Below are 15,343 nucleotides of genomic sequence, written 5' to 3'. Positions count from 1 at the left end.
TCCCTAGCAAATATGACAAAAGTGCTTATTCAACATGTGATGCCCTCCAGTTCCGTTCCCCTCAAGTCAGAGTGATCTTAACAAAAGCCTTTGGGCTCTCATTGTCTGGATTCATTCCATCATCTCTCCAACTACAAATGAATAGAGCTCTTGTTTTGTTAAAGGTCTTAGTATTTGGAATACAGTCAAATTTGTGCTGTTAAGCTAAGATGATTTCTTTGTCTTTGGATGTAGGTGATGCCTGCATATTAGATCCTACAATGAAAGTGCATCAGACCTGACCCCAGACAAATGTCATCTCATTCTTTTTTATTTAATGTTTGTAAAATGAGCATTGCAATCTTGCAATAGAATATTTTTACCATGTTGGTCTTAAGGGAGGGTGGAAGGGTGAAATAACAAATATTTTATTCTTACTACTGTATGATTATCTGAGCAAAATGTAACAAACAGGACAGATTGGTTTCTGATGTTGAAATTGAGAGTGTTTGCTGACATGCCCTGTTTACTCAAGAATGTGTCTATGTGGTAATTAGGGTAGAATTTATATGGTAATAGATAGAATTTATGAAATCTTTTAAATATTAAGGGCCACATGTCTGAAGAACAGTAAAACATTAGGGTTAGGGTAAAATCAAATGCCTTACTTCTTTGCTCTGTGTGTGCAAATCACATTTTGTTTTGTTAATCAAAGTACATTCTCCTAAATGGAGGGTGCGCTGTAAACTAATACAAGTCTCTTTTACTCTATCTCAAGCAGAACAACCAGTCGATTCAGCTGCCTCACTCTTCTGGATCCCTCAAAAGTGCCAGTTACTGCATCATAAGTGCTGAGGGTGACCCAGAGTGCTGTGAATGCTTAAAAAACAAGACCCTCTGTCCCACAAGGAGAAGGGACTTGTGTTCCTGTGTTAACAGTGAATAACAGACTTTTGAAAAGACAGAAACTCACAATAACAAATTGATGAATAAAGAAGCAATGTATAAAACTGTATAATTAAATAAACATAAGCAATACAATTGCAGTAAAATTAAATATATTAATTATCATCAAAATGAAAGGAAACAAATCTAAACAATTTTTTTTTTAAATATGGTACAGAGAGAAGACACAACACAAATAAGAAACATTCAAAAAAATGAGGCATATGTTAAAACTATACAATTATATACATTTTTTTTTTTTTCTAAATAAAGAACAATAGAAAAATAAGCAAAACAGACCAATGGCATCTAAAATGGCATGATTTAATATGTTTTATTTTCACTGCCAGTTATTTTATTCACATTGGAGTTTCTTCAAGGTACAGCCACAAGGGGGCAATTTATACAACTTTATTTTGAAAAGTTGCAGTCATTGCTCTCTTTAACATTTATAAAAAATATTGTAGTTTTTTGTCTGACATTACAATATATTTATCTTTGAATAGACTTTGGATTTCAAGAGAGCTAATACAATAAGAACAATGGATTGAAATTGAAAATTTCATCATGACACTTCCCTTTTATACCTGTACCCTCAATAAACATCTCATAAAAGTACACACGCACACACAATGACATCTGGGAATGCTGGCTGCTATATAATTATGAGAATGAGAAATTAGAACTTAAATGTATAAAAGAAGCCACATGAAACTTTAAACAGAAGTTATTCACACAGGAGGAAGTAAGGCATTACGTATTGGCCACAGGCAAGACAGCTGCAACCTTCAGTTTGTAATATAGGCCAATAAGGCAGTTTCAGTTCAGTACTGTCAGTCACATTCAATATCATCACACAGTATGACTATCCTTTCTATGCTAGAATAACTGACATTTGACATTTCCAAATTTCACAACCAGGGCTTTAAAGGGGAGGGAAAAAAAAAAAAAAAAAAAAAAACAGTCAGGAGATATACGTGCTGTACAACATCAGGGAAGGATGTCACGAAAGATTATAATGGCCATAGACGGTAAAACCGCTAACTGGCATTTCACCCACTCGTTCCTGTCTAATGGCTGCATTCCGCCCACATTGTGCTCTGCTGAAATGCTGAAAAGGAAAAACCTATGTGCTGAGTAACACATCATAAAGTTCCTTGCACCTGCAGGGCCTACGTACGTTTTGCTGAAAGTCTGCAGCTGCATGGATGAGAAAGACAAACAGGATACTGATCTTGAATTATATTTCAAGATATCATCATGCATCTGACATAAAACTTATTGCAAAAATACAGTTTACACCCACTGACAGGTTGATTGCTTACCAAATATAGATCCAAGCATTAAAGTCTGTGCAGTAACTACACACACCAATCTATAAATATTCCACTCTTAGATTCTCTCTCAATTTGCGCCCAGCTGGGAAAAGCTTGGTAACAAACAGGTATTCATACTAACCAATCACAGGCAAGACGATGACCTCATCTGTTGCTTAATTGCAAGGGACCAGTGGAAAATTCCAACATTTTTAAAAAAACACAGGAATAAGAAAATACAGACAGACAGACAGACAGACAGATAAATAGACAGACAAGATGGATAGACAGACAGACAAATAGACAGACAGACAGATATATAGATAGACAAAGATAGATAGACAGACACAGACAAGATAGATAGATAGACGACAGACAGACAGACAGATAGACAGACAGACAGACAGACAGACAGACAGACAGACGACAGACAGACAGACGACAGACAGATAGACAGACAAACAGACAGACAGACAGATAGATAGATAGAACGATAGATAGACAGATAGACACACAGACAGATAGACGACAGACAGACAGACAGATAGATAGATAGATAGATAGATAGATAGATAGATAGATAGATAGATAGACAAGACAGACAGACAGATTTTCACTGAAACATAGTTTTATTAAGGAAATTCCTTCCTTTTTTGTGCATCTTCCAGCAGAAGGAAGGAAGATACTCATATAATACCTGAGTTTTATATAGTCAATGTAGTAACTTTCCTGAATCACCTAATGAAAAGATAAATACTTAAAAAATAATAAAGCATTTCTGATGAACATGTCTGTAATTTTAATGAATTTAACATTAAAAATGATCATGAACACTGATGTGATGTTGTTTGCTCAGTTCCTGCTCTTTTTGTCCCCTATGTGGCGCTGGACTTCATCAGGGGCATTGACATGTGTAACTTTCTTGCGCTTTTTAATCTGCACAGCCAAATGAAAACAACACACAAGATTATCGTTCACATAAAGTTATATTACCATTTGTTTTACAGGTACGTCTGTGTATGCTTTACAGTGTATTTCTGGTAACAGTTATTTTAACTATTTTTTTTAACAGTGCAGCTGAGTACCTACTGAATTAAAAGCTGAATATTACAAAATTGAGGTGAGAGCAGGTGGACAAATACGAGAGAACTGTGAAATTCAGATGTGGCTCTAAGATACTCACGAATTTAGGCAGGTCTTGAGCATTGATTTTCTCTGATGTAGCCATAAGAATCTGCACAACCTGAAGCTGCTTCAGACGAGTTTTCTCAAGATTGTCAATCTGAGTCTGCAGAGTCTCTGGAATAAGTCATAGACATTACACACACACACAACAGGGTAACAGCAATATAAAATACAATGAAACTGCTATAAAAAAAAAACAGCTTAAATATTAATGAAATTGTAACTTAGACTGATATACAGCAATATATTTTAATTATATTCTCTAAAAACAATGTAGGATATTAGTTATCTTTAAAAATTTGTCTTCTTAAACTATGTTTAGATATTATAAAACTGATTAATAAAATTATTTTTGTGGTGTACATGCAATGGCACCTAATACAGCAGATTGAACACTGGATAGTAGAGATGTGACAGAAGTATAAGCCCCATCAGACATACCTGTAAATACACACACACAAGAAAAACCTTGACTTGTTACTTTCAAACTATACACAAACTATTCTCTTCAGGTTGTCAAGAAAAACTCAAACTCACGCTCAATAACGCAAACAATGAATGACTCTCTAGCCTTCAGCAGTCCACAAGCAGACTCTCGTGAATTCTGGGGCAGAAAGAGGAATTTCAGCATTCCTCGTTCATCACAAAGGTCTATGAGCTCTGAAACACACACACACACACACAGGTTTGGATGGATAACCTTAAGGTATATTGTTTCAAACACGTGTAATAACGGTCATATAATCCGTGTTTACTGTATCTGTGCAACATTTTAGCCGGCACAGAAGTGCAGATGCATTAGGGAGGAGGACAGTGTTAATGACAGTGGTAATGAGCACTCTATTAGTGATGGGCTGATCACAGGTAGTGTCCCTTACTACATGCCACAGATGTAATCGGACACCGTTGTAGGAGTATGTGCTAAGAGAGAGTGTGAAATATTAACAGCTGAGATCCGTGACATCCTGCACAGAGGTCACGGGTTTGAATGGGCATGCTGGGCTTAACTAACCTTCCTCTGACCTGGGATCTCTAAAGTATGTCAAGTACAGCCAGTTTGGCCTACTCTCTGACATGCTTACAGGGATAAAAGACATTTCTTTGACGTTGAATGTGCACTCAGAATTTGAATGACAAAAGCACAGCTCTGGAATGACTGAAAGTATCTTCAAAAGACAAGATTCTGTTCAATGAAAGTGCCTTAAACTGGAAAAAAAAACTTTGATTATCCTCATATGTTGATGCATGAGAAAATGCATAGAGAGAGCTGTACATACCTGACTCAGCAAGTTGCAACCTGGTTTTTATGTGCTGCATGAGGACAACAACTGGACAATTGGGGTTGACCAGGAACTGGTCATTGTCTAAAAACACAAACATCACATTGATCAGTTCCTTTTCATTTACATATACAGATCAAATAGAGAAATAAAACTATTTATTTGTGTACACAGAAAGCATATTTTGTCTAAGCAATATATAGATCTAAAAAAAACTGCACTTACTGCATTGATGTTTACAAAAGTTGATTAATGATCCTTACCTCCATGTTTAATGTAAATAAACATTGCGGCAGAAAAGAACTTGACACCTCACTGGCTGCTGTTCAGTTTTTAAGATGCTGCCGGCTGTAGCTGTGCTAACAAATTAGTGACACAGCAGACAGAGAGTAACACAATCATCAAGACTGTGATGTCACAATGACATGGAATCAGAGTAAGATGAGGAAAAACATCTAAACTAGAACAAAAAACAACAACAACACTAGCATGATATGCATAATCAAAAGTTTTTTATTACATATCTGTTCAACATGTTACCAAACTTAAAAGGCAGTTTCATTAAATATTATGTGCACACGGTGATTCTTAGTGGATTTATGAAGTCTGTTTACTTCAAGTTCTCCATCAAAAAGTGTAGAAATACCTGTAGCCTTAACACAATACATACTGTATATTGTTTTAGAATTAAAAACCTAACAATACCCCCCCAAAAAAGTTAAACACTTCTGAAAGTGTGCTATATTTCTTTAAATTAAATGCCATTGGTTTGATATACCTTTAAATGCTGTAATGCAAAGACATTCATGTATTTTTAAGTTTTTAAATTTGGGTACAGTAAGAAATTAATCCTTCTGTTCAACATAGGTGCATTAAATTGATCAAAACAATTTAAAAAAAGGCATTTATAATGTTACAAAAGTTCTATTTCAAATAAATGTTCTTTTAAACTTTCTATTCAACAAAGAATCATGAGAAAAAATTTATCACATTTTCCACAAAAATATTATAAAATACATATTTAATATTTTTAATAATATAACATATTTAATATATATATAAAATATTAAAAATATTAAGCAGCACAATTGTTTTCAACACTAAATCAGCACGATTTCAGAATGATTTCTGAAATATCATATGACACAATTCAGCTTTGCCATCACAAGAATTAGATCAGATTTTAAAATATATTCAAATAGAGAACAATTATTTTAAATTGTAATAATATTTCACAATGTTGTTGTTTTTACTGTATTTTTGATCAAATAAATTCCACCTTCGTCAGTGTAACAACTCCAAACTATTAGATTCACTGTAGTATTGATAATGTTAGTCATTTAAATTTCCATCTGTCTTATACTTAAACTCTACATACAATTGTAAAAGATAAATGTGCAAATGAGAACAGACACTGAAATGTCGCTTGTGAACATGTACAGTAAGAATGAGATGACAGTTCAGGTGAAAGGTTAACACCTCTTCGTCTTATGAGCTCTGCTCTTCTGCAGCGCTTGGTTCATCACACTTGTCAGTTTGAGGAGCAGGACTGGCCACAGGTGTGGGATCGGCTTCACAAGAGGGCGTAACCTCACACACATCGCAGGACGGCTCTGTGTAGTCTGGCTCAAAGGCATCCTTCAGCTCTCTGGAGATGTGAACCCAGCTCTGAGAATAAAGTGAGAGGGTTACAGTACATCCAAGTCTGAAGAGCACATTTACTCATGAAATACAGCACAGAGTGTAGATACCTCAACATTTCCATCATGTTTATGGAACAAGTCCTGTAGGTTCTTGCTAGGGTCAGGCACAACTGGAAGTAAGATGATCCCTTTCCTATTTAATAAGGATTGTATTTTATTATTATTATTACATTATTAGTATCGTCACTCTTTATTATTACATTATATCAATACACTAAAAAAACTTTAATAAATTAACTTATAATTACTAATATGTAAATAGAATATAAAGTCTTAATAAATTATATATAAAAAAAAAAAAAACAATAGCCTGGTTTCACAGATTAAACCAGGATTAGGCCATAGTTCAATTAGGACATTTAAAGGGATAGTTCACCAAAAATGAAAATTATCCCATAATTTACTCATCTTCAATACATCCTAGGTGTATATGATAATCTTCCTTCTGATCTTGGCTCTTCCAAGCTTTATAATGGTAGTGAATGGGGGGTGAGATTTTGAAGCCAAAAAATGCATCCAGCTATCATAAAAGTATTCCATACGGCTCCAGGGGGTTAATAAAGGTATTCTGAAGTGAAGTTATGGGGTTTTGTGAGAGAAATATCCATATTTAAAACTTTCTTAACTATAATAACTAGCTTCCGGCAGACGGCCGTATGCTTCGATTTGTGGCAGAAAAGTAACTTCTGACCTGAGCTGACGCATGTGGAAACGCAGAGGATAGAGCAAAACAAAACACCGGTCACAAATTAGAAGTCTAAAATGAGAATTTTTACAGAGAAACGTTGGAGGATGTTGATAGAAGAGGAGGTTGAGTTTGTTGCACAGCCCTATTTGTTTAAACTGCGAGAGGAGTCTAAGCTTACGTTACGTTACATCGTGTCAGGGGGTTACACTTGTGGCGCAAGTCGACTTGCACAGTATTCGGATGGTTGTCTGCTGGAAACTAGTTATTATAGTTAATAAAGTTTTAAATATGGATATTTTTCTTACAAAAACCCATCGCTTTGCTTCAGAAGGCCTTTATTATCCTCCTGGAGTCGGATTGATGCATTTTTTCGGGCTTCAAAATCACGCCCCCTGTAAATTACCATTATAAAGCTTGGAAGAGCAAGGATATTTTTAAATATATCTCTGATTATGTTTTGTCTGAAAGAATATAGTCATATACACCTAGGATGGTTCGAGTGTGAGTAAATCATGGGATAATTTTCATTTTTGGATGAACTATCATTTTAAGTAGCTTTTATAAACGTGCCTTAGAAAGAACAACTGGGGCCTCATGTATAAAACTTTACGTAGATTTCATCCTAAAAGTGTGCGTATGCATAAAAGACAGATTTTCTATACGCACAAAAGTTTTCAGATTTATAAAACCATGCGTACGCCAGAACCTGCGCAAAATTCCCTTTATTCCCTTTATAAAACCCAGTCAGTGGAAGATTGTGCGTAGGTACATGAATCTCCACTACGTCTCCTCCCTGAAATAACCATATATGGAGCTTACAACGGCTAGTTTTACTATGCATTACGTCATCTGCATATCATTTCCACGCATATTCCCCTCCACGTGACACCAAGTTTAACAGCACAAGACATTAGGAAAATATGATTATAAATGCCGTCACATTACATTGCTAAAAAAATCATTCACTATCCTTGTATTGTTTTAGAAAAAAATTAAAATTAATCAAACTTGTATAAAATACTGTTCAGTATATATTTTGCCAGTAAACATAGCCTACATTTTAGGATGTTTATATATTTTTAATTGAAACAGACAGGCGGCCTTGTTTTGCATTGTAAATTATTGTACATTTCAAAAATTAAATTCAAAATCTATCCTTCAAATACAAAGGCATTTTTCATAATATTGGGAAGACCATGAAATGGGTTATCTTTAGGCTACTGTGTGTCTGTGTACGACACCAGAAGCACACCTGCGTTCAGCAGAGGTTGTACAGTACTGTGTACAGTATCTACTCGTCAGACGATCACCGAGCGATTCCCTCGGTGTCTGTCATTTTGCCATAAGCTACCTGCTTAGACAAAGTGCGCATCATTGATCATTATTCGCGTGAAAATCTTTTCTCAGAACACGAGTAAAGCAGAATTATCATACGCCAAGCAATCCTCACCGTAGCTAAAACATTAAAACACAACATGCCACAAGAAAAGTGTTCAAAAGCAGCGCATCCACTACAAATATTTCTATTTAAATTAATATAAAATATTGTAACTTCAGTATAATGATTTTATGTAATTTTGGTGCTGAACTCCATTAAGGAGAGTGGCATTAAATCTAAATGTGGGAATTGAAATGTTTAAATGGAAAACAGAGTTTAAAATCATTCTGTTTACTTTATTACTTAGCTCACTCCAGTGCGTACGCATGGTCTAGAGCTCCCGTACGGTGCGCACATATTTACGCTAAGTTTATTTTTTTTATAAATGTTCAGTATGTGAATGGAAAATTGAGTATGCACATTTCAGTGCCTTTTTTGTGCGTACGCAACGTTAATACATCAGGTCCCTGGTGTGCATCTTGACAAAAAAATGGCACTAAAACATGCATTTTAGTCTGCGACTAGGCTTAAGCCTTGTCTGTGGAACGGGGGGAATATTATGTTATGTTTAGCAAAGACTGAATGAAATGTCTTGAACATCTCTCACCTCTCACAATAGCACAACAACAAACCCAGCAAGAACAGCATAAGTACTGACAGAAAACCATACAACCACTGCGACCAGCCTTGTCTGCTGATGTTCTCTAGAAAACAGAGAAGCACGATTAAAAAATGCAAGAAGAGCAAATCTCTCCATGTCCCTCACTGTCACTGTAGTAGCCCACCTGCACTGCCCCACTCCACTGGAGGGCTCCAGTCACTCCATAAATCTGAAGAACCACAGAGACCAGAGACAGTGCTCCGGACTTGGAAAACATAGTGCTTGTTCTGTGAGACCTGCGTCAGACTGTATGACTTTTTTGTCACATTTGCTGACAACTGGGAGCAAAAGAGAGATGAAGATGAGACAGTTGGTAGAATGAATGTAAAATGGTCATAATATCGTATCTATTTTCTTACCTGGGTTTCGTCTTTCTGGTTGCGCACATTATAGACTACACAGTTATCTTTGAGGGTGGTACTGCTGTTCCACTGTAGTAAAAGTGTGCTGTTGTGCTCATTCCACTTCACTGAGAGGTTATAGGGTGCTTTTAGCTGCACTAAACAAATATATGTACAATAATAAACAAATGAGTTAGTTAGTTGGTCATAATGAGAAAGAAAAAAAAAACTGGCAAAAGAATCCTATGATTGGCCAATCAGAAGCAAGAAACAGAGTAATGAAATGATTTTCAGAGGACTAGAGGGTGAAGAAATTATGTATATTGATAATATACACTACCATTCAAAAGTTTGGGGTTGTTAAGTTTTTTTGTCTTTGAAAGAAGTTGTTTATGCTCACCAAAGATGCTATTATTTGATCAAAAATACAGTAAAAAAATATTGTAATATTGTGAAATATTATTATAATTTAAAATAACTGTTTTGTATTTTAATATATTGTAAAATGTAATTTATTCCTGTGATCAAAGCTGAATTTTCAGCATCATTACTCCAGTCTTCAGTGTCACATGATCCTTCAGAAATCATTCTAATATGCTGATTTGCTGCTCAACAAATATTTCTTATTATTATCAATGTTGGAAACAGGTGTGCTGCTTCGTATTTTAGTGAAAACTGTGATCATTTTTTTTTCAGGATTCTTCGAAATTTCAAAAGGACAGCATTTTGAAATCTTTTGTAACATTATAAATGTCTTTACTTTATATGTCACTTTTTATTCATTTATGCATCCTTGTTGGATAGAAGTATTAATTTTTCCAATAAAAAAAAATCAATAAATCATACTAATCTTTTAAACGGTAGTATAGATTCATAAGCATCTTTTGACACACCATTGAGACATTGTAAATCTGTTTGTTTTCTTACCAAGGCTCTTGAGGGAATGAAAAGATTTTTCAAAAGTGTGGTTTCCTTCAGTGGACACAGATATTTGAAATTTTGAAAACTTCTGATCATGGTTTTTGAGAGGAATTTTGCAGCCTACAGTGTAATTGTGCTTCAAGATGTATTCTTGACAGTCGTGGGAGTCGTCGTTTGCAAATCTGACAAAGTAAATAGAAAATCTAGTATTATTTCTCAATTATCAATTATTACCAAAAAACTATATTCAACATGTGTCAAAATAATACACGCAGATACATAAATGTATTCAGGAATATGAGTGAAATGGGTTGTGGGATACTTACTTACTGCTGAAGGTGTAGTTCATTGTTGATGTGTTTGGGTTCCAGATGCACTCCACATACTCGAGGTTGATGATCTTACACTGCACACCTACACGGGCAAACATGTTCCCAAAAATATTAATGTAACAGTTCACAAATAATAAAAAAAATGTCTACAAGTTATTACTTTTTTTATTTATTGTTGAACTTTAGTTTCCCGCAACCCACACAGAGAAAATACTAATCAGTTTCACAATCACAAACCTCAAGTGCATCACACACACGCACAAAAGACATCCGAAAGAAAAACCGTGGAAATCCCCACAACAACCATCCGAACTTATCTCCCAAACTTTTTGTCTTTTAGAAGACAAAAATAAATGCAAACATACAATCACAATCCTCTTTTACAAACAGTATTTTTTCAGTGAGGATTATAATCTCAATCTTGTGATAACTCATAAAGGTTTGCGTACATTTATAACTTTAATAACCACAAAAAAACGCTATGTAGTACAATATTGTGTGTAATTATATACTTACTCAGAGCACCTGCTGAACAGCATCGTTGAAAGGACAGAATTAAGAACAGAAGCCCAAAATATAGTCTTGGAGTGTGAATGTAAGTCATGCTCTCCTCTGAGCGTCTGAGCAACAAATGAATGTGGTCTAATACTACACAGGATGTTCATTACAGCGTGTTTCCTTGATAGCTTCCGGGTCTTCAAGTATAAATATCTTGATAAACAGCCTGACAGTTCCTTTGTCACTTAATAGAAGTCATGAGGAAAAAAATAGATATAATAAAATATCTAAAATATTTTATTAGTAATTACTGTGATCTGAAATTTTATATTAATAATAATAATAATGTTTTTTTTCAATCAACAATTGACTTTTCATATTTTAACACAAATAATTTGCCAAAACAAGACAGCACTGCTTAATACAGCTGCATGTAACGCTCACCACTATGGTGTCTATACCATTATTATACAACCTCACCCAGGGGTTACATAAGCACTCTGTGCGGGCCTCGAACCTGGGTCTCCAGAGAGGGAGTCGGACGCTCTAACAGGGAGGCTAAAGGCTGCAACCTCTAGTGTCAGTCGCTAGAGCATCTCTTGAGATCAAAGGAGTGAGGTTTTTACTTGCACAGCAACTACTAGCTGGCCTCCATTACACTCACCCCCCTAAACCTCACTCCCATCCAGGTCACGGCATCAATGTAACCCCTCACCCAGGTCCTACTCAGCCCGCTCTGGCTGGGGCTCGAACCTGGGTCTCCGGTGTGGGAGTCGGATGCTCTAACAAGGAGGCTAAAGGCTGCAACCTCTAGTGTCAATCATATATTTATTTGGTAAAAACCAGTTCTTCTCAATCATTAGATTCCTAAGGGTCCAGTGCAGGTATTCCCATTAAAACAGGTTCATCCTCAGCCCAAATTGCCACCAGTAATCATCACAGTCCAAGTCCGATGGCTTTATCTAAAAAGTTGGCGAAGATCTGAGGTTGACCAGGCACATAAGTTGACAAAGCAGATAGATCCATATCCCTCAAAGTCTGAGGCAGGGTACTGTGATAACGGGTTAAAAACACACGAAGATGGACATTTGCTGTTAGCACATCAAATGTAACCATAACAATAGACTTGGACACTAAAATGGTTGAGAAAGTGAATGACTGCTCATATATATATATATATATATATATAAATAAAAAAACAAACAAACCTGCAAGTGCAGTAGATAAGATGTGAATCTGCCTGCAGCTGCTTTGCAAGCTCCAGCTGATGATTGTCCATTAATTTATCATTGACCACCACGAGGAGAGGTTTATTTGCTCCGAGTGCTTCCAAGCAGCTTCCTGCTCCTGATGGGGATAGAGCCGATATTATGACCTCATTTCTAATCTGGGTTCACCTTTTGTTACATAGGTTATCATAAAGTCCACAGCAAACAATAGATGAGGGGTTTGTAATCTTTAAGACCCCCAAATATGATCATCCTCGTGCGAGGGACCCCCACCCTAAAATTTAAAAAGGCATCTATGTATTTTCAAGTATAAAGACGTAATTTATACTGTGAAAAAATAATACTATAAATATGTGTAAAATATTGATTGGAGAACGTTACATTAATTTTTTTCTCCACCTATTATAGTACTTTTAATCAATTTAGTCAACTTAATACATTTATTTTAATCAGATTATTGATTTACTACTACAATTATTGTTTTATAATCAATTCATTTTTATTATTATTTATTTTTACACTGTTTGTCTCTAAACTTTTCCACTGACCCCCTTGCACTACCTTGTAGGTATAATATTTAACAGACAATATTAATGCAGAAATCAAAGTAGAAACATGGAATTCTAATTATCTGATATTCATATTCGTCAATACAGATCTGTTATCTGGTGTTACTGATCTGATGGTTATTATAAAGTGTTTCCTGAGTTTGCCTGCCCCCCCAAAAATAAACCTATTTATGTACTGAACTGTACTGAACCCACATTTAGATTTATGTACTGAACTGTATTTTAGAGTATTGTTTGGGGGGAAAAAGAAGCTTTAACCCACCAGCATGACTGATGACCAGATCTGAATGTCTCATATCCTCAGCGATTGAGTCTTTGAAGCGAAACACTTGAAGTGTCAGTCCTGGACAGCTGTCTGGATCAGGCACGACTGAACCTCTGCCAACCTGAAGCACCATGTCTGTGTAGCCACGGTAAATTAATGCCTTTATTCAGAAACATAAGTCATTAGTGAGCCAGGATATTTAAAACCTCACGGGTTACTGCTTTTAAAACTAACTCACAGGTACCGAAACCTATTCGTGTCATTCAGCTTACGTTTCCTTCGCAGCTCACTATTTGTGAATGATATTATTACCTTCACAGATTCATCTGAAGTCAAAGTGCCAATCAGATCATCAAAACTTGTTGTCCCGACAGTTACAAATACAGTTTTCATTGTACCAGTGTGACAGGCTTTACTAAATGTAAAAATGAAAACAGAAATCGTGAAGAAAAACTAAACATGACGATTCTCTCCGCCCTTCAAAATAAAAGTCTTATTGGATCATAATGGAACTACTTGAGTCATGTATTAACAGAACTCGGTGGTATCTCAAAGTATTTAGCCTTGTCAAAGGTGGGATTTGTCTCTAAAATATATTTTTATATCAAAAAGTATATATAAATATATATATATTGGTTATATATTTTTTATATATTTAACCAATATATATATATATATATATATATATATATATATATAGGTTAAATATATTTCAATTCTGCTCACCAAGGCTTCATTTATTTGATCCAAATTACAGCAAAAACAGTAATATTGTGAATTTTTTTTCATAATATAAAAGAAATGTTTTCTATTTGAATATATTTTAAAATGCAGTTTATTTCTGTGATGGCAAAGCTGAATTTTCAGCATCATTACTCCAGTCTTCATTGTCACATGATCCTTCAGAAATCATTCTAATATGCTGATTTGCTTCTCAAGAAACATTTATTATTATTATTATCAATGTTGAAAACAGTTGTGTACAATTTTGTTTCAGGATTGTTTGATGAATAGATAGTTCAAAAGCTTTACAAAAGCTCGAAACTTTACACTGGACCTCATTTATCTCAAATATAAAGGTTTTGCAACATTATAAATATCTATACTGTCGCTTTTGATCAATTTAATGCATCCTTGCTGAATAAAAGTATTAATTTCCTTAATTTCTTTCCAAAAAAAAAAAAAAAAATCAGTTTTTTGCTGTATTTTGGGTCAAATAAATGAAGCCTTGGTGAGCAGAAGAGACTTCTTTTAAAAACATTTAAAAAATCTTACCGTTCAAAAACTTCTGACCGGTGTGTGTATATATATATATATATATATATATACATACATACAGGTGCTGGTCATATAATTAGAATATCATCAAAAAGTTGATTTATTTCACTAATTCCATTCAAACAGTGAAACTTGTATATTATATTCATTCATTACACACAGACTAATACATTTCAAATGTTTATTTCTTTTAATTTTGATGATTATAACTGACAACTAAGGAAAATCCCAAATTCAGTATCTCAGAAAATTAGAATATTACTTAAGACCAGTACAAAGAAAGGATTTTTAGAAATCTTGGCCAACTGAAAAGTATGAACATGAAAAGTATGAGCATGTACAGCACTCAATACTTAGTTGGGGCTCCTTTTGCCTGAATTACTGCAGCAATGTGGCGTGGCATGGAGTCGATCAGTCTGTGGCACTGCTCAAGTGTTATAAGAGCCCAGGTTGCTCTGATAGTGGCCTTCAGCTCTTCTGCATTGTTGGGTCTGGCATATCGCATCTTCCTCTTCACAATACCCCATAGATTTTCTATGGGGTTAAGGTCAGGCGAGTTTGCTGGCCAATTAAGAACAGGGATACCATGGTCCTTAAACCAGGTACTGGTAGCTTTGGCACTGTGTGCAGGTGCCAAGTCCTGTTGGAAAATGAAATCTGCATCTCCATAAAGTTGGTCAGCAGCAGGAAGCATGAAGTGCTCTAAAACTTCCTGGTATACGGCTGCGTTGACCTTGGACCTCAGAAAACACAGTGGACCAACACCAGCAGATGA

General features: G+C 35.2%; 2 protein-coding genes across 6 annotated transcripts; both read right to left on the bottom strand.

Annotated features, from left to right (window-relative positions):
- Positions 1-1,110: 1,110 nt before the first annotated feature.
- On the bottom strand, positions 1,111-5,073 carry c14hxorf65 (chromosome 14 CXorf65 homolog). The gene is made up of 6 exons (XM_051860128.1): positions 4,969-5,073; positions 4,703-4,789; positions 3,963-4,085; positions 3,801-3,866; positions 3,424-3,539; positions 1,111-3,176 (listed from the first exon to the last, which is right to left on the bottom strand). The coding sequence occupies exons 1-6, from the start codon at positions 4,991-4,993 to the stop codon at positions 3,093-3,095; spliced, it is 501 nt and encodes a 166-aa protein (XP_051716088.1). The 5' UTR covers positions 4,994-5,073; the 3' UTR covers positions 1,111-3,092.
- Positions 5,074-5,195: 122 nt separating this feature from the next.
- On the bottom strand, positions 5,196-13,791 carry LOC127494333 (UDP-N-acetylglucosamine transferase subunit ALG13 homolog). Of its 5 annotated transcripts, XM_051860123.1 has the most exons (8): positions 11,246-12,155; positions 10,724-10,811; positions 10,404-10,579; positions 9,495-9,634; positions 9,260-9,413; positions 9,082-9,178; positions 6,457-6,541; positions 5,196-6,373 (listed from the first exon to the last, which is right to left on the bottom strand). In XM_051860123.1, exons 1-8 carry the CDS (start codon positions 11,331-11,333, stop codon positions 6,194-6,196), a joined length of 1,008 nt encoding a protein of 335 aa, XP_051716083.1. In that variant the 5' UTR covers positions 11,334-12,155; the 3' UTR covers positions 5,196-6,193. The 5 variants fall into 5 exon arrangements, with proteins under 5 accessions (XP_051716083.1, XP_051716085.1, XP_051716086.1 ...); XM_051860125.1 differs by lacking the exons at positions 5,196-6,373; positions 6,457-6,541; positions 9,082-9,178; ... (1 more) ...; positions 9,495-9,634; positions 11,246-12,155 and adding exons at positions 12,436-12,574; positions 13,288-13,450; positions 13,603-13,791; XM_051860126.1 differs by lacking the exons at positions 5,196-6,373; positions 6,457-6,541; positions 9,082-9,178; ... (1 more) ...; positions 9,495-9,634; positions 11,246-12,155 and adding exons at positions 12,436-12,574; positions 13,288-13,450; positions 13,603-13,791 and having other exon boundaries at positions 10,439-10,579; positions 10,728-10,811.
- Positions 13,792-15,343: the final 1,552 nt, after the last annotated feature.

This window comes from Ctenopharyngodon idella, chromosome 14 (genome assembly GCF_019924925.1).
Source record: "Ctenopharyngodon idella isolate HZGC_01 chromosome 14, HZGC01, whole genome shotgun sequence".
In the NCBI taxonomy this organism is placed as follows: Eukaryota; Metazoa; Chordata; class Actinopteri; order Cypriniformes; family Xenocyprididae; genus Ctenopharyngodon; species Ctenopharyngodon idella.
This window is presented reverse-complemented; position numbering and strand designations above follow the sequence as displayed.